This window comes from Canis lupus, chromosome 1 (genome assembly GCF_011100685.1).
Source record: "Canis lupus familiaris isolate Mischka breed German Shepherd chromosome 1, alternate assembly UU_Cfam_GSD_1.0, whole genome shotgun sequence".
NCBI lineage: Eukaryota > Metazoa > Chordata > Mammalia > Carnivora > Canidae > Canis > Canis lupus.
This window is the reverse complement of record NC_049222.1, coordinates 101,556,757-101,578,122: the sequence shown is the minus strand read 5'-3', so window position 1 is coordinate 101,578,122 and position 21,366 is coordinate 101,556,757. Positions and strand designations below refer to the sequence as shown.

Here is a 21,366-nt window from a genome sequence, read left to right as displayed (position 1 = left end):
CATTGTATTCATCCACTTTGTGTGTATTCAGTTATTCACATTTTTTACCCTCATACATGATGTTGTCAGGAGCAGTCTTGTATGGGTCATCTTGCACACAATATAGTGTCTTTGATGTTTCTTGGAGTAAAATTGTTGGGTTATAAGCTATGTAAGCCTTCAAGTTTACTAGATAATTGCCATTGTGTTCTAAAGGACATGTACCTATTTACACTTTCACCGGAAAGCGTGGAAGTTCCTTCGACCTATAACTTTGCCCAATACTTGCTACTCTAAGCATTCTGAATCATTGACAATCAAATGAACCCAAAACTGTATCTCATGTGGTCTTGATTTGCTTTTCCTTCATTGCTGAGAAGCTTTCGTACCTGATCATATGGTTATTGGTCAGTCTGTAATTTTTCCTTTGACATGTCATTTTATGGGGATCCCTTGATGGCTCAGCGGTTTCCTGCCCTGCCTGCCTTCCGTCCAGGGCGTCATCCTGGGGTCCCAGGATCGGGTCCTGCATCGGGCTCCCATCATGAAGCCTGCTTCTTCCTCTGCCTCCTGTGTCTCTGCCTCTCTCTCTCTGTCTCTCATGAATAAATAAATAAAATCTTATAAAAAAGAAATGTCATTTCCTGTTAGTACCTATCTTTCTATTAACTCATAGCTTTTGATTCGTAAGGATTCTTTGTATATTCCCTGTGTTATTTTTTTCATGGTAAAATATTCATAGCATAAAACATCATTTTATCCATTTGAAGTATAGTTGAGTGATATTAAATATGTTCATAATGCCATGCAACTATCACCACCATATACCTCCAAGGCACTTCATTCTGTAAAATTGAAACTCAATATCCACTATTCAGTAACCCCCCCAATCTCCCTGCCCTAGACCCTCATGACCACAATTTTACTTTCTCTATGATTTTGACTACTCTAAGAACTTCATATTAGTGGAATGATGCAGTATTTATGTGTTTTTTATAACTGGCTTTATTTCACTTAGCATAATGTCCTCAGGTTTTATCCATAGTGTAGCATATGTCAACATTTTCCTTCCTTTCTAAGGCTCCATAATATTCCACATACCACACATACCAAGTATCCATTCATCCTTCAATGGATACTTTGATTGTTCACATGTTTTTCCTGTTGTGAATAATACCACTGTGAAGATGGGTGTACAAATATATTTGAGAACCTGATTTCAATTCTTTTGGGCATATAACAAGAAATGAAATTGCTGGATCATCTCATAATTTTTAACTTTTTGAGGAACTGCCATATTGTTTACAACAGAGACTATATCTTTTTACATTCCCACCAGCAGTGTACAAGAGTTCCCACTGCTCTACATCCTCAAGTATTTGTTATTTTCTGATTTTTTGATAGCCATCCTAATGGATGTGAGAGGATACCTCTTTGTAGTTTTGATTTACATTTCTCTAATGATAAGTGATAGTAATAGTGGTATTGAACATCTTGTGCTTATTGATGATTTGTATGTCGTCTTTGGTGAAAAGTCTATTCAAGTCTTTTCCCATTTTTGTATTTGATTTTTTTTTTCAGGACTGTATTTGATTTTTTATTGTTGAGTTTTAGTTCTCTATATATTCTGAATATTAATCCTTTATTAGAAATATGATTTGCAGAAATGTCCTATTCTTTGGGTTGTTGCCTTGCTCTGTTGATAATAACTTGATGCACAGTTTTTTAATTGTTATGACTAAAATTTATTTTTTCTTTTGTTGCTTATGCCTTTGGTGTCATATCTCAGAAGTCATAGTCCAATCCAGTGACATAGAGGTTTTGCTCTATGTTATCTAAGGATTTTATATTTTAGAAGTCTTACATTTAATTAAGTCTTTGATCCATTTGAGTTCTTTTTTTTTTTTTTTGAAGATTTTACTTATTTATTCAATAGAGACACACAGAGAGAGAGATACAGAGACATAGGCAGAGGGAGAAGCAAGCTCCATGCAGGGAGCCCAATGCGGGACTTGATCCCAGGAACCCAGGATCATGCCCTGATCCAAAGGCAGACCCAACTGCTGAGCCACCCAGATGTCCCTGAGTTCATTTTTTTATATGATGTTAGATAAGTGTTCAGTTTAATTCTTTGACATGTAGATATCTAGTTTTCCCCAGCACTATTTCTTTCAAACACTGTCTTTTTCTCTGTTACGTGGCCTTGGCAGCCTTGTCAAAAATGATTTGATGATATATGTTAGAGTTCATTACTGGGTTCTTGATTATATTCCCTTGGTCTATATTTCTTTACGCCAGTACCACACTATTTTGATTTCTGTAGCTTTGTTTTGTTTTTTGATTCCTGGAGTTTTGTAGGAAGTTTTGAAATCAGGAATTTTGAGTCATCTAGGTTTGTTCTTCTTTCTCAAGATGTTTCAGCTACTCAGGATCCATTCTGATACCATATGGATGTTACTGTGGATTTTTCTATTTCTGCAGAAAGTGCCTTTGGGATTTTGATAGGGATTGCATTGAATCTGTGGATCATTGTGCAGTATCAATATTTTAGCAGTATGAAGACTTCCAGTCCAAGAGCATGGTATATGTTTACATTTATTTACATCTTTAATTTCTTTTAGCAATGATTTATAGTTTTCATTGTCTAAGTTTTGTTTTTTTTTTTTTGAACATTTTATTCATTTATTCATGAGAGACAGAGAGAGAGAGAGAGAGAGAGAGAGAAAGGCAGAGACATAGGCAGAGGGAGAAGCAGACTCCATGCAGGGAGCCCAATGTGGGACTCGATCCCGGGACTCCAGGGTCATGCCCTGGACCAAAAGCAGGCTCTAAACCACTGAGCCACCCAGGTGTCCCTTTTTTAGTAGATTTATTCAAGGCTCCAGTTTTGTTTTGTTTTGTTTTGTTTTTTAAGACTTTATTTATTCATGAGAGACACAGAGAGTACACAGACATAGGCAGAGGGAGAAGCAGGCTTCTTGCAGGGAACCTGCTGCAGGACTTGATCCCCCGACCTGTCATCATGCCCTGAGCCAAAGGCAAACGCTCAACCACTGAGCCACCCTGGTGTCCCCCTCCTTGAGAAGAATTTAAATGCTGTTGTTGTTGGGTAGAATATTATGTATATGTCTGTTATGTCTGGTTGATTTATTATGTTAAGTCTTCTACTTCATTACTTATATTTTGTCTGGTTGTGCTATCCATTATTGAGAATGGGGTATTGGAGTTTCCTATTACCTTAGGATTGTGTTTTTCTTCCTTCATTGTGTCACTCTTTGCTTCATGTATTTTGATAGTCAGTCCTTAAGTACATGTTGACAATTGTTATAATTTTTTGATGTATTACACCTTTTATTAAAATACAGTATTCTTCATTGCTTTTTGTAATCTTTTCTGACTTAAAGTCTATTTTGTTTGATATTAACAAAGCCACCCCTGCTCTCTTTTGGTTAGTATTTACATGGAATATCTTTTTTCCTTTCTTTCACTTTTAATCTATTTGTGCCTTTGGATCTATAGTAAGTGTCTTGTTAGATGCATATGGTTGGATCATGTAATTTATCAATTATGCCAGTCTCTGTTTTTTATTTTATTTTATTTTATTTTATTTTATTTTATTTTATTTTATTTTATTTTATTTATTATTTTTAAAAGATTTTTATTTATTTATTTATTTATTTTATTATTATTATTATTTTTTAAATTTATTTATGATAGGCACACAGTGAGAGAGAGAGAGGCAGAGACACAGGGAGAGGGAGAAGCAGGCTCCATGCACCGGGAGCCCGACGTGGGATTCGATCCCGGGTCTCCAGGAACGCGCCCTGGGCCAAAGGCAGGCGCCAAACCGCTGCGCCACCCAGGGATCCCGATTTTTATTTATTTATTCATGAGAGACACATAGAGAGAGGCAGAGACATAGGCAGAGGGAGAAGCAGGCTCCATGCAGGAAGCCCAATGTGGGACTCAATCCCAGGATCATGCCCTAAGCTAAAGGCAGACACTCAGCTGCTGAGCCACCCAGGTGTCCCAGTCTCTGTTTTTCAATTTGAGAGTTTAATCCATTTACATTTAAAGTAATTTCTGATGGGGGGAGACTTCTATCATTTTGATATTTGCTTTCTATATACATTATAGATTTGTTTCTCATTTCTTCCTTCCTGTTTTGTGTTTAGCTGACCTTTTTAAAAATATTTTATTTTTTTCAGAGAGAGCACGCATGAGAGAGGGGGGAGAGGTAGAGGGAAAGGGAGGAACAAATTCCTCACTGAGCAGGAAGCCCATCGAGGGGTTCAGTCCCAGGACCCGGGATCATGACCTGAGCCAAAGGCAAATGTGTAAACCATTGAGCCACTCAGGTGCTGCTTAGCTGATTTTTTGTAGTGAAATGTTTAATTCTTCTCATTTCCTTTTGTGTATATTCTATAGCTATTTTTTTGTTGTTACCATGGGGATTACATTTAGCATCTTAAGTTTATAACACTAATTTGATTTTATACTAGCCTACCTTCAACACATAAAAAAATTCTCCTTTACATTCCTGTTCTCACCTCCTGAGTTGTTCATGTTGCATGAGTATATCTATGTGTATTGTGTGCCCTTCAACTTATACTAGTAACTATTTTAAGTGCATTAGTCTTTCAAATTATGTAGCAAACAACATGTGGAGTTATAACCTGCACTTAAAATAACACTTGCTTTTAGATTAGTATATTTTTTTAGTCTCCTAAGTCACATAAAAAAACAAAGTAGAATTATAAAGCAGTTAAAATTTTTATAATTGTGCATTTACTTTTATTGTGGTCTTTATTTTTTTATATGCCTTTGAATTACTGTGTAGTGTCTTTCAGCTCACCCTGCAGGATTTCCTTGAGAATTTTTTGCAGGGCAGTTCTAGTGATAACAGAATTCCTCCTGTTTTACATATGGTACTGTCTTAATTTCCCCCTCACTCTTAAAAGATTCTTGGTTGACATTTTTTTTTTCTTTTACCCTTGAATATACTGACCCTGTCTTTTGGCTCCCAAGTTTCATATGAGAATTCTGCTGATAATCTTACTGAGAATTTCTTGAGTTGCCTCAAACTTGCTGTTAAGATACTCTGTTTATGTTTGGCTTTCAAAAGTTTGATTGTAAGTTTTTTATTGGTGTGAATCTATTTTATTCCATCTTTCTTGGAACGTGCTGATCTTTTTGGATGTTTATATTGATGTCTTTTATCTAATTGGGGACATTTTCAGCCATTTATTCAAATACTTTTTTTGACCATTTCTCTTTTTGATAATCCCACAATGAGTAGTATATTGGTTCCTTTAGTGCTGTATTACAGGCCCATTAGGATATGTTCTATTTCTTACATATTTTTTTTTTCTGTTCTTTGGATGTAATTTCCATTTCCTATATTTAAGTATTCTGATTCTTTCTTCATCCTACTAAAATCTTTCTTTGAATCCTCGTAATGAATTTTTCATTTCAGTTATTACACTTTTCATTTTGGTTTGTTTTTAGGTTTCTGGCTTTTGTTGATATTTCCACTTTGTTTATACATAGTCTTCTTGACCTTCTCCATATCTTACTTTAGCTCTCTGAGCTTCTTTAGCATGGTTGTTGTAAAGTCATGTCCAGTAAGTCTGCATCAGGTATTTTTTAGAAACAGTTTTTGGAGGGATTGCATACATTAGCTACCTTATCCTCGGGAACTAGTTACCCTTCTGTCATTGATGTATAACAATACATGCAGAAAGTATTGGTAACCTAAGATTTTTACCTGCCTTGAGTATCCAAAGTTTTATTGACTGTCATTATATAAGCACAATTGATTGAATGCTTTCCTACATGACTCCTGCCCCTCCCCCATCTCTTTCCAGAAGCCTACTTGCTATCTTATAGCTGAAAGTACCAACCTTCTAGTTACATGTGGTCAAGCATTGCCCTGAGTCATCTTTTAAGTGTGAACTTTCTGGGAGCCTAATGAGTTACCTATTTGCATAAATATCCAGTCTGGAATTGACTATGTCTTTGTCCTCTAACCCAATCACTCTCCCGGTTCCCCTTTCATGGTGTCAGCAGTTCTAGGACCAGGAAAGAAAGATACTATTACCTGGGATTTAGAGGTAGCAAGACACAGAGATACTATTTTCATCTTTTTCCCCCTCTTCATTTCACTGAAGTGCTCATTTTTATTCTACGTTGGCATTACAGACAGACCTTTTTATGTATTGGATTTCTTTCAGGTGACAAAGGAAAACCCAAGATCACAGAATTTACCACTAATGAGCCAGCCCTGTCTGAGGGAGTCGCCCTCCAGGAACAACTAACACAAAGAGTCCCAGGGGATTCCCAGGTGGGCCGAACTAAGGATCAGGATGGATCATTGGAAATGCAAGAAGGACACTGGAGATCAGAGATAAACCCCCAGGAGAAACTCCCTGGGAAATCAAACTCTGAACATGGCAACATAGGAACAGCTAATAATGTGCGTTCAAGGATTATACAGGAGCCAGTCCCTCTGGGAAGTGCTGTCCGTGACCATGACTCATGTGGATCAGATAAAGATCCCATGATTCAAGAAGAAAATATCTTTAAATGCAATGAATGTGAGAAAGTTTTTAACAAGAAACGCCTCCTTGCTCGACATGAGAGGATTCATTCTGGAGTGAAGCCCTATGAGTGCACCGAGTGTGGGAAAACATTTAGTAAAAGCACTTATCTCCTTCAACACCACATGGTCCACACAGGGGAGAAGCCCTATAAGTGTATGGAGTGTGGGAAGGCCTTCAACCGTAAGTCACACCTTACACAACACCAGCGGATTCACAGTGGAGAGAAGCCTTATAAGTGCAATGAATGTGGAAAGGCCTTCACCCATCGCTCCACTTTTGTCTTGCATAACAGGAGCCACACTGGAGAAAAACCCTTTGTGTGCAAAGAATGTGGAAAAGCTTTCCGAGATAGGCCAGGTTTCATTCGTCACTACATAATCCACAGTGGTGAGAATCCTTATGAATGCTTTGAGTGTGGCAAGGTATTTAAACACAGATCATACCTCATGTGGCATCAGCAGACTCACACTGGGGAGAAGCCCTATGAGTGCAGTGAGTGTGGGAAAGCCTTCTGTGAGAGTGCAGCCCTCATTCACCACTATGTCATCCACACTGGGGAGAAGCCCTTTGAGTGCCTAGAGTGTGGGAAAGCCTTCAACCACAGGTCCTACCTCAAGAGGCATCAGAGAATTCACACTGGGGAGAAGCCCTATGTGTGCAGTGAGTGTGGAAAGGCCTTCACCCACTGCTCTACTTTCATCCTGCATAAAAGGGCCCACACTGGAGAAAAACCTTTTGAGTGCAAAGAGTGTGGGAAAGCCTTTAGCAATCGTGCAGACCTCATTCGACACTTTAGCATCCACACTGGAGAGAAGCCCTATGAGTGCATGGAGTGTGGAAAGGCCTTCAACCGCCGCTCAGGGCTCACAAGGCACCAGCGGATTCACAGTGGAGAGAAGCCCTACGAATGCATGGAGTGTGGAAAAACCTTCTGCTGGAGCACAAACCTCATCCGACACTCTATTATCCACACTGGAGAGAAGCCCTATGAGTGCAGTGCATGTGGAAAAGCCTTTAGTCGCAGCTCCTCCCTCACTCAGCATCAGAGGATTCATACTGGGAGAAAGCCTGTCAGTGCAACGGAAGTGGGAAGACCCTTCACGAGTGGGCAGTCGTCAGTCAACCTCCAAGACCTTCTGTTGGGGAAAGATTTCTTGAATGTAACCACTGAGGAAACCTCTTACTCAGAATCTGATCATTCATACCAAAAAGAAACTCCTCAGTTTCCTTCCCTATGAGAAACCCTTCTGTTGCAAGATATCATTTGTCATCTAAGGAGTCATACTGAAAATTTACCCAGTCTAGAGCCTTATTCTACATCTGAGAACTCATCCAGAGAGAGACTCAGTGATTATATATGCACATAGGAAAACCTTCAGCTACATATTTTTCCTTAATTTACACTGCAGTATTATCTCAGGAATTTTTTTTTTTTTTTTTTTTTTTTTTTTAAATAAAGAAAGGAGACTTAGAATGAACGGCAAACAAACACTTTTTTTTTCCCCCAGATTTCCTTGCCAAGCCTTTGGCACTTTGTCATGGAGTCTCTAGTTTACTTGGCAGGAGGAGGGTTTTGTTTTAGCAGTAAAGGACCTAGACTTTTATGTGTTGTGTATATGCATTCATTGTTGTCCAGTGTCAAGAGAGTTAGACAATTGAGGGCAGATTTGGAAACTTTTATGAACATCTTCTTTGTTCTAAAACATTGTCTCTGTTTAAGGAGCTTAATTTTTGTTGAGAACTATAAAGGCTGGACCCATCAAACACCTTTATATTTGAGGACATAAAAATACACATACGAATGCGAGCCCATTTTATTGCACCATTTAAGACTCTTTAAGGCTCTTTTTTTTTTTAATCTTCATGTGGTTTTAAAGAGATGATACTTAGACTTTTTCTTGTCCTTTACGATTGGTTTCCTTGATTGTTGTAATTAAGTGTAAATCCTCCAGCTTTATAAAATGATTTCTCTCTCTTTATTTTTTTTTAATTTAAACCTAATTTAGCACTCTGTATTACTTTGAACTTCACATAAAGTTTTGGAGAAGCCTATTTTTATGAAGAAAATCTATGGAATTTCTATAGAAATTGGGTTAAATTGTCAGATCAGTTGAGAATTGGCATCTTTACAGTGTTAACTCTTCAATTTATGAACACAGGATGTCTCTATTGCTTGATTTACTTCATCACTGTTTTATAGATTTCAATAATAGGTCTTGTATGAATTTTATAAGATTTGCATCTAAATGTTTTTTCTTTTATTATAAATGGCATTGACTTTTGAACTTTCAATTTCCACATAAGTTTTGGTAGTATACAGAAATGTAATTAAATTTTGGATGTCATTATGGTATCTTGCAACCTTGCTGAACTGTAGGCATTTATTTGTTTTGGTAGAATGCTTGGGGTTATAAAACTTAAAAATATCATCTGCAAATAGACAGTTCTTTTTTTTCCTCATCATATATATATCATCATATATATACCTAGTATTGTCTTTTCTTGTCTGCTAGCTAGGATTTCCAATATGTTGATCAGTAGTAGTAAGAAAGAATATCCTTGTCTGGTTTCTGATAGTGGGAAAACACTTTTTCATCAAGTATGATGTTAGTATAAGGTTTTTTTTCTTTATAGAATTTTCTTACCAAGTTTAGTAAGTTTCCCATATTCCTAATTTGCTGGGTTTTTTTCTGTTATTGTGAATGGGTGTTGAATATTACCATATACTACTTCTTTACCAATTAATAGTGTTTTTTCTTCTGTAGCTTGTTGATATTGATTTGAGTTTTGAATGTGGAACCAGCTTTGTGTTCTTGAAATAAGCCCTACGTGGTTGTAGAGTATAATTACTTTTATATATTGTGTTACAGTATTTAATATGCTAGCATGTTGTTGAGGAAATCTTCCTCTAATTTCATGAGTGGTAATGATATGTAGTTTCCTTTCTTTTGTTCTTTTTTGTTTGTCTTTTATCTTTGTTTCGTACTGTCATTGGTTTTGGTGTCTAGGTGATAGTGGCCTCCAAGTATGTATTGGGAGTGTTCTATAATGTGGAAGATAGTGTCTAGAATTGCTTTCATTTGTTTTATAAATGTTTGGTAGCATTCTCCAGTGAGCCATGTATGCCTGGAGATTTTTCTTTTGAATGCTTTTTAATTATGTATTTATTTTATTTAATATGTATAGAACTATTCAGAATATCTATTTCATATTGGATGAATTTTCATAGTTGTCCTTTTTTAGGAATTGTTCCATTTCATCTAAATGTTTTTATTTGTTTCAAGTATTCCTTTAATATACTGTTTATGATGGAAGAATCTGTACTTACATCTCCAGTTAGATTCCTGATATTAGAAGTGTGTCAATTCTCTTTTTATCTTTGTCAGTCTTCTTATTTATCCTTTTTTTTTTTTTTTTTGGATCTTTTTAAAGAAACAGCACTTTACACCACTGTTTTTTCTCTGTTACCTTTTTTTCCTAATTTCACTGATACCTGTATTGACCTTTATTATATTTGTTCTTCCACCTGCTTTTGTGGTATTTTCCTCTGTAGTTTCTTGGGACGGATGCTTAGAATTTGAGATTTTTTTACTTTTCTAATGTAAGCTTTATATTCTATAAATTTTCGTCACAGCACTTTCCTCACAAGTTGTAATACATTTTAATTACATTTCATTTGGTTCTAAAAATTTATTTATTCAAGACTTCCTCTCTAACCCATAAGTCATTTAGAAGTATATTGCTTAATTTCCTAGTGTTTGGAGTGTTTCATGTTCTTGTTAATGACTTCTAGTTTGTTTTGTATTTGATCTGGTTGTCTAAATTTGTTGAGGTTTGCTTTATGACCCAAAATGGTCTATCTTGATGAATGTTTGGTTTCTTGAGAAGAATGTGTATTCTGCTGTTGGATGGAGTTTGTGTAAATGTCCACATGATCCTGTTGATTGATGATGTTATTCAGATTTTCTGCATCCTTGCTGATTTTCTGTTTAGTATTTCAATTGCTGAGAGAGGGACTTTGAAGACTGCAGTATAATCTGGAATTGTCTGTTTCTTCTTTTAAGTTCTATCAGTTTTTGCTTTGAGTATTTCGAAGCTCTGTTGTAGGTGTGTACACATTGAGGATTGCTCGTTCATCTTGGTGTGTTGACCTTTTTATCATTATGCTATGTACCTTTTTGTCTCTAAATTTTTTTTGGAATATAGTTTATCTGTTATTAATATAGCCACTGTTGCAGTTTTTGGTTAATATTTTGCATTTCTTGGTTTATATTTTTGGTCGTGCTTTGTTTTTAGCCATTTGGCTGATTTCTTTTTTCTTTTCTTTTCTTTTCTTTTTTTTTTTTTTTTAAGATTTTATTCATTCATTCATGGGAGACAGAGAGAGAGAGAGAGAAAAGCAGGCTTCATGCAGGGAGCCCAATGTGGGACTCAATCCCAGGACTCCAGGATGACACCCTGGGCCAAAGGCAGGTGCCCAACTGCTGAGACACCCAGGCATCCCCATTTTGCTGATTTCTTTTAAAATTGTTATGTTTAGATCATTTGAGTTTAAAATAATTATTGATGTGTTAGGTTTGCCTGTTTATGATTTGTTTTTTCTTTGTTCCCTGTTTATTTTTCCTCTATTGTTTTGGGGGGTTTTGTTTGTTATTTTTATTTTGCCTTCCTGTGGGTTACTTTAATTTTCAGAATTCCATTTGATATATCTGTGATTTTTTGAGTATATCTCTTTGTATTTTACTGATTATTTTAGGTATTGCTTTATACATCTATAATTTATCACAGCCTATGCTATCAGCACTTTGATATGTAGAAGCTTTCCTTTCATTGGATCCTTTCACATTCCCCACTCTTTAATAATTGTGTTAAGTATTTCTTCTTTATACACTGAGCATCATATTGGTTGACATTTTTGTTTTAACTATCAAGCAATTTTTACAAAACCTGTGAGAAGTGTAGTGTTTACTTTTTCCATTCTGTTCTTTGAAATTTCAAGATTTTTTTTTCTGTTAACATTTTCTTTTTTTGCAAACTCATACAGCTCTTCCTTGACTTATGATGGAGTTATGTGTCGATAAACTAACCCATTGTAAATTGAACATATCGTGGTCAAAAATGCATTTAGTACACCTAACCTACTGAACATCATGGTTTAGCCTAGCCTATGTTAAGCATACTCAGAACACTTACATTAGTTTACAGTTGGGCAGAGTCATCTGACACAAAACCTATTTTATAATAAAGTGTTGAATATCTCATGTAATTTATTGAATACTATTCTGAAAGTGAAAAACTATGATTGTGTGGGTACTTATCATTAACATACACAGCCAAGCCTAAAGAATGTTTGAAATGGTGAACTAAAATTAATTGCTGGATAATGGTGATGCTACAATGATAGGATCATCAGTTTATTATGATGAGGATCAGGAATAGCTGGTAGAAGGCCCTAGGGCATCAACACTTGTTGATGGTTTAGCCATGTAGTGTTCTTTAGGAAGGTACCAAGTTTTGTGCAGTTTGTTTTTTCTTTCTATATATTTTGTTTTTTCTTATTATATATTTTTCTGTAGCAAGCATCCTGTATCTGCCCATCAGCTCTTGTGAATGTCTTGTGACTGACGTGTGTTTCTTCTAACATCTAAATGCCACTGCTGATAGTAGCAGATTCCTCTGTTAGTTTGTTTGCTGTGACCTTTCTTGGTACTTCATGTGCAACTTCTTCTCTGTCAGCTTCTTTATTTTTTTGCTCTTCTAGTTTGATTAGCTCCTTAATAGAATGCTTTCAGCGTCAATGCAACAAGCTCAAGAATATCCTCATCACTAATGTCCAATTCTGGCTGTTTCCCAAGCACTAATATCTTGTTACTTACTGTTTTATCAACAGCAAGTCTTTGCTAAAGCCTTTGAATGTGTTCACATATATCTTCAAAACTTTCTTCCATCATGCATTGCTACATGACTTCTCATTCTGTAGATCTACTCTGGATAGCATTTAGAATGTGAAAATCTTTCTAAAACTTTTAGCATTTGGCTAGATTCAGTCACTTCAATGGCCTGCATGAATGACATAAATAAATAGTATGATTTGAATATAGCTATTGTACCTTGGTCCATTGATTGAATGAGTACAGTTGTGTTTTTTGGCAACTGCACAACCTTTACATCAGGATGCATGTCCCTCAAATGCTGTGGATGCCCTGAAGCATTATCTCAGATAAGAAGAATCTTGAATGAGACGTCTTGACTACAATAGTCTCTGCCTGTGGAATAAAACAGTTTGAAAACCAGTGTTTAAACAGTGCTAATGTCATCCAAATTTTCTTGTTATGGTAATAATAAATAGGAACCATATACTTGTTCACATTCTTGAATACTCTAGGGTTCTCTGGTAGTAAAGTAGAAAGGACTTTCATTTGAACTCTGCCACGTTTCCACTCAAGAACAGTATTATATGGTCTTTCAGTGCTTCAAATCCTGACACTGTCTTGGACTCTTGACGGATGTATGAATACCCCAGCATACACTTCCAGAACAAGCTTCCTTTATTGACATTAAATATTTGTTCTGGCAAATATTTCTCATCCACAATTACCCTATGTAGCTCTTCCTTAAAAGCTTCAGTACTTTCAGTATTGGCAGTATTCGTTTCTCACTGCTGGCCTTCACATTATGAAAATTATGGTGCTTATGAAGCATTGGAATCACTTATACAACTTTTTTTTTTTATACGACTTTCTATAAACATTTGTGTATGTAGAGGATCATCAGCATGCTCTTTTAGTATATCAAAAAGACTTCTTGCCTTAGCCTGGATTGTCAGCTAAGCAGTATGCCCTTCGGTATTGTCTGATATCCATGTGACAGGTAATTTCTCCATGTCATCAATTGGCCCATCTCTTTTCTTAATGATGACAGTAGATTTATCCAATACTGACCATTAATATGGTTGTTGATTAAGAAAATCCTAACTCACATGTGATGGCCATTATTAGCTTGCTGCCTTCCATGCTAGGTAATTATCTTGAGTTTGTTCACAAGAATAATTGCCTTTGTTTTCACACCAGAAGTGGGAGACACAGATGGGTGTTTTGTAGACATGATGGGATGTGAAAACACAAAACAATATCCAAAAATGATGGCAACATAGTACGTTGTGGAGCATCAGTAGTTTACCCTTGTGATTGCCCAGGTGCCTGGGAGATGTGCTGCCCCTCACATCACACAAGAGAGTATCACATTGCATATTGCTAGTCTGAGACAAAAATCAAAATCAGATTTTGAAGTATGGTTTCTGCGGAATGCATATCACTTTTACAGTCATATGGTCATCATAAGGTCAAAAAAATCATAAAACCATTTTAAGTCGGATCATCTGTAATCTTATGGGGAAGGTCTTCTAGGTAACAAATGTTTTTGTTTTCCTTTACTTAAAAATTACGCCTCCTTCATTCTGTAGGGATATTTTTGTGGGATCTAGTATTTGGGGTCAGCAGTTCTCTTCCTAGTACTTGAAAAGCATGTCACTTCCTTCTCTTCTCAGTTTCAGATGAGAAGTCTGCCATTTGACCCATTGTTTTTCTATCTGTAATAGACTTTTCTGTCAAGCTGTTTTTCAAGTGGTTTTTTTATTGTATATGGATAGAGTTTGGAGTTTGATTATGATAGAGCCTGGCATGAAATTTTGGGGGTTTATCCTGTTGGGCATTTGCTTAGCTTTTTGGATCTGTTGATGTATACTTTAGATAGTCTTCAAGTATTTTTTCAGCCCCACACTTTTTCCTCCCTTTCAGGACTCTAGTAATGTGAGTGGTAGATCTTTTCTTTTTATCCCAGAGGGTCCTTGGACTCCCACTTCTCCCTCCTACCCCAGTCTGTTTTCTCCTATTGCTTAGAGTGATTAATTTCCATTGATTTCTCTTGAGCCCACTGAACCTTTTCTCTCGTATCTAATCCAGTGAGCTCACCCAGTGAGTTTTCATTTTGGTTTTCAAATTTTTCAATTGTTTACTTTCTATTTGTTTCTCTATGCGTCTTTTTCTCTGTCTAGTTTGTAATGCCAAAGAAGGGCTCTGAGAAAACAGGCAATACTATGTAGTCCAAAGTAATATTTTCTGTGGTTTATCTTGATGTTGGAATAGAAGTCCTAGATTATATGGAGGAATGGAAGGACTGCAGTCTTCTGTGTTGGTATCCATGTATATTTCTAAGAACAGACATTAGAACTGAGAGTGATCTGCAGAATGTTCAGAGTATTATATTCCAGGAAAGATTTCTGTGTAAAATTCCCCAGCTCTCTATACTCTGCTATCCTCACTATTGGAAAGTAGAGCATTTCTTTAAAAATTTTCCTAAATGGAAATGGCATAAAGCAAAGAAACAATTATATTAATTTATATGGAAAAAATTTGTTAGCATCCCAGACTCAAAAAATAACCTTTTATAGGCTTTTCTGATACCTTTGGACATCTTGGCAACAGATGCACAAAATAAGCCAAGATAAATCCCAGATGCTCACAAAGTTCAAAGCTATGGTGGCTTGATGCTGAGATTCTGAATTGTTCCTGGGAAAGGACCTTGGCAGTTCTAGTCTTGCTGCTTGGAATGTACACTGCCTCTATAACAGCGCGCTACAAAACATGGTGAACTCTGTTTTTGCTTCTCAACTTTTTTGGTAAAAGCGAAAATCCTTCTCAGATTTCTTTCAGTTAGTGAAAACACGTACTAATATAGGTCTTTTATAAAAGCAAAGTGGTGTAAACAAAGGAAATACCTGTATAGCATCAAAAAAGAAAGAGGTCCTTCCTCTTCATGGATCACTCTTACTCTTTGTGGTTGGACACTCGTGTCCTAAATCCCTGATTTGTCTAGGACCTATTTTATACCCTCACTGCTTGGTCTTTAACTTCTTCTTAATCCCCTTCTATCCTCTTAATCTATACTTGTGTACTGGTCTCTAGTGTCACCCCAGGTGCTTTCTGCCCCACATGCCCAGTGAGCTCTGCCCTTCTCTCTCCTAGACACACCCTGTGTAACTGTTCTGTCCACTGTCCCCACCTTCTCATGTCCCTTCACCCCACTGACGACTAAACCATGGTCTCCACCACTGTCACTGGACTTAAGCAAGTCTCACAAAGTTCCCTCTTGTCCCCCCCACTCCCCTCCACCCAACACATGCACTCTGATTGGAACTTTGTACTGCTGCCCACCTCTGACTTGAAAGAGAGACTTTCCTGGTTTCTGTGAGCTCCTGCCCTACTTCAGAGGGTCTGCATCGTCTTCCATCTATTATTAAACATTTGTGCTGTTCAGAATCTGTCACCCTTGCTCTCATTTGTGAGGTGTTCCATGACTGAGTTAATTTCCCCCTTGAGGCATTTTATGCTTGGCGAAATACAGAGTTCCCTAAATCCTTGTCTCCAGGTTGACTGTTTCTCTCTGGTCATCCTTCCACGCCTTGTCAGTATTCATACATACTGAGCCTGTATGCATGTGTCATGTGGTCAGTCATCACCTTGAGGATGTGCCCCTAATAATCATGAGAGCAACCAGACATGGTATGTTACTATGTTTCCGTCATTATTTTAAATGTTTTATACACATCAACTCTTAATCTTTGCAACTAGCCTGTGTTAGGTAATATTATCCCCATTTTACAAATCAGGAAACTGAGGAACAGAAAGGGTAAGGAATTAACAGAGTTGTACATTGAACCAGGAAGTATGATTAGGGGTTTGAGGCCAGTTAGGGTAGCTGCAGGATTCATGTCCGTATCCTTTCCTATATTCCCTCTCATAGGATAATATCATTTTTGTTTTCCTGGTCACCATCATTTTTATTAAAATGGATCAAATTATGTTCATTTAGCTATAATCCCCTTTTTTCATTGGACTATATACCTTGATCATTCCTTCAGGATGAGTGAAGTAAACCAACTGTACTTTTTAACTGCTACATAATCTGTTATAATGTAGAAAATTTCAGAAAATCTCTGGATTTGAGGTGGTAGGAAGGTAAAAGAGGGATACAGGAGGCATTTGGTTTTACACACAGTGTTCGAGGTGCCTGAGAAACATCTCACTAAAGTCCATTATGTTCTGTCTTGTTGCCTGAGCTGGATACTTTACAGCCATGTTTTTTTTCATCATCCCCATATCCAGCCAGTGTCTCATTCTGTTGTCCTTACATTTTCTTTTCCTTAGTAGACACTTAATATATGTGTGTCTTAGTAAATGGCCATACACAGCAGTGTATTTTTATTTTAATGTTTGGGTCCCTCACAGAGTTTACATAAAGCTGTGATATAATCGGCACAGTAAAGAGCATATGTTGACCTCAGAAATCACACAGGCTTTTATGGCCAGATCTCTAAGACTTGAAAAGTCATAATGAATGGTGGTATTGAGAGTCCTCAAGATTACCCCAGATTTAATGATTTACTAAGGCAACTCGAAGGACTCAGCATATACTTAACAACTATGATTTATTACAACAAAAGGATGCAAACAAACTCAGGCAAGGGAAAAGGCAGAAGGACTGAAGTTCTTCAGGGGTTTTGAGTGCTTAAGGTCCGTCAATGAATTATGACAGCATTTGTGAAATGTTTACCGGGGAAGCACATTAGAAACTGTCCAGGGTTTTTATTAGGCACTCTTTCTCTAAAATCAAATTCTAGACCTCCAGACGGATAGCAGGTCACCAGCATAAGCCACATTGTTGACACAATAGGCACACTGAGCCATTTGTCATTTCTGGGAATTACGGGAAACCTGAAATATAAAGTCCCAAACTCCAGCCAAGGCAAACTTTGAAGCCCAACGGATAGCAGTCTCAGGCCTGTTACATCAGCTCTTCTTCACAGTGACTTGAATGGTACTAAAAGGTTGAGTAAATTCAAATATCTTTTACAAGCATTAAACAGAGTCCACTGCAATGAAAAAGAATCCTAGCTTTGAGGTGACGGCTTATATACATGTAAACCATTGTAACTAAATCAATTAGGTCACAGTGGATATTCTTCCAAAGTAGGGTATAATTTAATGGTGACAGAGTACAGAGAGTGGTGAGACAGGCCACTCTTTCTGGCCTTTTTACTTCAGGAGACAATATTCTGTACTGACCATCCCAGGTCCTAGTACCAGACCAATAGGGACAGCCCCTCTCCTTTAAAGCGTACCAATAGCATTCAAACTGGTCAATCCTAAGCTGTCTCCCCTGCCCTGCCTCACCTTTCCTGTGTTAAATACAAAAGTTCTGGACCATTTTTTTGTCCTCCACTGCTGCCTCCTGACTCATCCTGGTTTTCACGTGGCCTTGCATTGTGTGCCCTGCATCCTGAGTCTAGGGATCTATAAGAATAAATTTTTCCTCCATGATAATCATTTCCTTCCTCAGAGTCTGTACTCAGATAATGAGTCACCCAGCCCAGTAGCTATCCAAAGGAACTGTGTCACACAGAAAATACCTAGGACAATGAAACAAGTGGGGGGAGCACTGAGTGCCTGAAGAAGGGCAAGAAGGCTAGTGTCCAGTCTGTAGGGGTTGAAGCTGGACAAAATGAGACAGATAAATGGAGACATTGTGTAGTACTTTGTAGGCTATTAGGAGGGTGGAATGTTTCCAGTATGCTCTAAAATGTACCCGGGGGGTGGGGGGGATATACCCAGGAGAAAAAAGTTAATGTATTCAGGAGTTGGTTGGGCTGATATGACTCCTTAGACTTGTCCCAGCCACGTTTCTTAGTACTGTAAAACTGCTTTCATTCTACTCTCTATTTCTCATCTGCTCTACTTTTTCCTATCTCCACAGCACTCCCTACTTTTAAACCTATATTGTTTAGGGTTTTCATTGCTCTTGTTTTTAAATTATTGGTTGTTAGGATGAAAGATCCTTTAGAGCAGGAATGCATTCTTTTTTTTTTTTTTTTTTGTATATATGTGTCCCCATTGTTGAGTGCAGTGCCTGTGAAAAGATGGCATTCAATAAATACTGAACAAATAAATATAAATATATTTTAAATCATTATGAGTGACAAAAGAGAAATGGAAAAGTGATGTTGGGTTGGAGGAATACTTTAAAATTGATAGGTCTGGAGAGACCTCTACAAGGAGGGAATGTTTGACGTGAACTGAGTCTCATCACCGACCACTTGTTTGCAATCCAAGTACACATGACTCAACACTATATTCTCCATAGCACTTGCAAAGTGCCTTCCCTCAGCTGCTCTAGAAGTATTTGTAGGGTTAATTTTTTTTTTTGTAGGGTTAATATTGAATGCATTTTACCATAAGGGTCCTAAATGCTCCTGGTCTCTTGGCACCATTATTATTAGGACTGTTTGTTGTTCATCTACTAGTTCCCTGTTTCTGCTTCCAGTAAGTAGCATATGACTCCGTGGAGAACCACAGTCCCTGGATGACAGTCATTGTTTGGGATTAGGATATGTTTGTGCTCCTGGTTCCGAAAGAATGGGAGAGATTTTTACAAGGAATGGAAGGAAGAACTGACTGGAGCTGATACCTGTTAGAGGGTGACCTCCCTCCCCCAAGTGACACAGGCTGAACACAAAGCAGATTATAGAATTCCAGGGTTATGACCCATTTAACACATTCCTGGCCAGAGAGAATTTAGGAGTTGGTGAATTTTTCCACTTACAGAGAACTGAAGAGACCATTCATGGGGTTTGAGGAGAGAGTTCCAGAATTATATTGCTTTCAACAAATTTCTGGGGCAAATTGATCCACAGCCTGAACCAAAAATATTCAAGCTTCTTGGGCTCCTATGGTGTTTGATATTTGTTCTGCCCCAGGCAGGGTACTCCCAAATTGTCTTCTCACATTCTCTGCTTCCTCCAAGCATTATTACTGAGCCAGTGCTCTTGAATTGAGAGTGGGGACATGACACCCCCATTTTGGAGGCTTAAGGATCAGTGGAGTAGGTGGGAGTTAACTTCAAGTCTTTTCAGCTGCCCACAGCGTGGAAATACTTCCTTTCAGCTTGGGCAAAAATGATAGTATACTAGTATTCTCAGCAGGATGGTGCCCAAAGTGGAGTTTCGACCCAGAAGTAGTGACTTGGTTGAAGAAGAGGCCTCTGGAATCACATTGGCCAGGAATTTAACCTTAGCAGCAAGTGAATAGCTGGGAGCAGGATGAGGAAGACAGACCTCCTACCCCTCCCAGGAAGGTAACTATCCAACTGGGAGTTGGTAGTGAGGGATCCTGTGCTCTCATCTGCACCACTGTATAGTGGATTTTCTATCTTGAATTGGGAAGGTTGAAGGAGAATGAATGTCTCAGTTCAAATACCACAGACTCTTATTGTTTTTACAGAATTATAGATCATCTTGAATAAATGTTCATTTGTTGCATATCCTTAGGGACATTTCCAGAGATGTTAAATCTTGTATTTTGTTTTTGCTTGTTTTAAAATTTTCTTCACCAGTTTCACTAGGGAATGAGTCCACATAACTACTCATGTTGTCAAGCTAGAAGTCCCTCTATGCTCTTTAGTTAAAATTTTTTATTTTTACAGTTTTAGATTTAGTATAAAGTGGCAAATACAGAGTTCCCATGTAACTTCTACCTAGCTTCACCTCATACTAATATTTTAAAGATATATGGTACATTTGTCAAAGCTAAGAAATTAACATTGATATAATACTGTTTACCTTAGAAATGATTTGAATTTTATTAAGTTTTTTCCATACTAACATCCTTGTATTGCAGGATCCCATTCCAGGACATTAAGTTGCATTTAAACATCTTTTCTCTTTAGTTTAATTCTCTCATTTCTGACAATTGCTCCATCATTTCTTGTCTTTCATGATCCAGACACTTTTGATGAGTATTCATCAAGTATCTTATACAATGTTTCTCAATTTGTATTTATCTTTTTTTTTTTTTTTTAATGAGTGAAGTGAGTTTTGGGGAAGGAAATCATAGTGGTGAACAGTTTTGTTTATCATACTGGTGAACAGCATCATACTATGTGGTACATGGTATCACCATGACATTATTAATGATGTACCTGGTAAGGGTGGTGTCTGCTAGTTTCCTCTCCTTTCAAGTTAATCTTTTTCTCTTTCTATACTTAGTCACTAGATCTGGCCAATTCAAGGGAATCAAATTCCAGCACCTGAAATAAGAGTATCTATGTATTACTTGGAATTCTTTAGGAAGAGTTCTCTTACCTCCCTCTATTCATTTACATGAGAGCACTATTCTTTTTTTTAATTGAATAAATATAAGTTCTTATAAGAAATATGCATGTTGTGATTCCCATTTTATACACATGGGGAGAGGGGCACCTGGGTGGTTGAACATCTGCCTTTGGCTCAGGTCGTGATCCCAGGGTCCCAGGATGGAGTCCTATATTAGGCTCCCTGCAGGGAGCCTGTTCCTCTATGTCTCTGCCTCTCTCTGTATGTCTCTCATGAATAAATAAACACACAAACACACGGGGAGAAAAAGCGGAGGTGTACTCTTTTGTGATGTGTTTAACAATTGTGACGGGAGAGCTGGGTTAAATGCACACCCTGTTTCCACTTTTTACAACTGTATGTATCTCAAGTCATTGGAAGCTGTACTTTATTTTCTCACCTTGGCCTGAAAGGGGGGAGGGGGGGAGCAGCAAAGAAGTAACTGATGATGACTTCTAAGAAATTTTGTAATACATTCTTGAAGGATTGTTGGGGTTCCTAACATGACTTTGTTGGTTTCTTGACAACTACTTAATGCCAGGTTGGTTCAGGGTTCACCCTGCCCATTCCTTTCTCCATCTA

At 37.4% G+C, this 21,366-nt stretch overlaps 1 protein-coding gene across 1 annotated transcript in view; it reads left to right on the top strand.

The window, feature by feature from the left end:
* Positions 1-9,020, top strand: part of LOC102155336 (zinc finger protein 805) — a 55,342-nt gene extending 46,322 nt beyond the window's left edge. The window contains exon 16 of the mRNA XM_038525523.1: positions 6,213-9,020. Coding sequence (XP_038381451.1) covers positions 6,213-7,819 — 1,607 coding nt within the window. The 3' untranslated portion in view covers positions 7,820-9,020. The remainder of the gene's footprint in view (positions 1-6,212) is intronic.
* Positions 9,021-21,366: the final 12,346 nt, after the last annotated feature.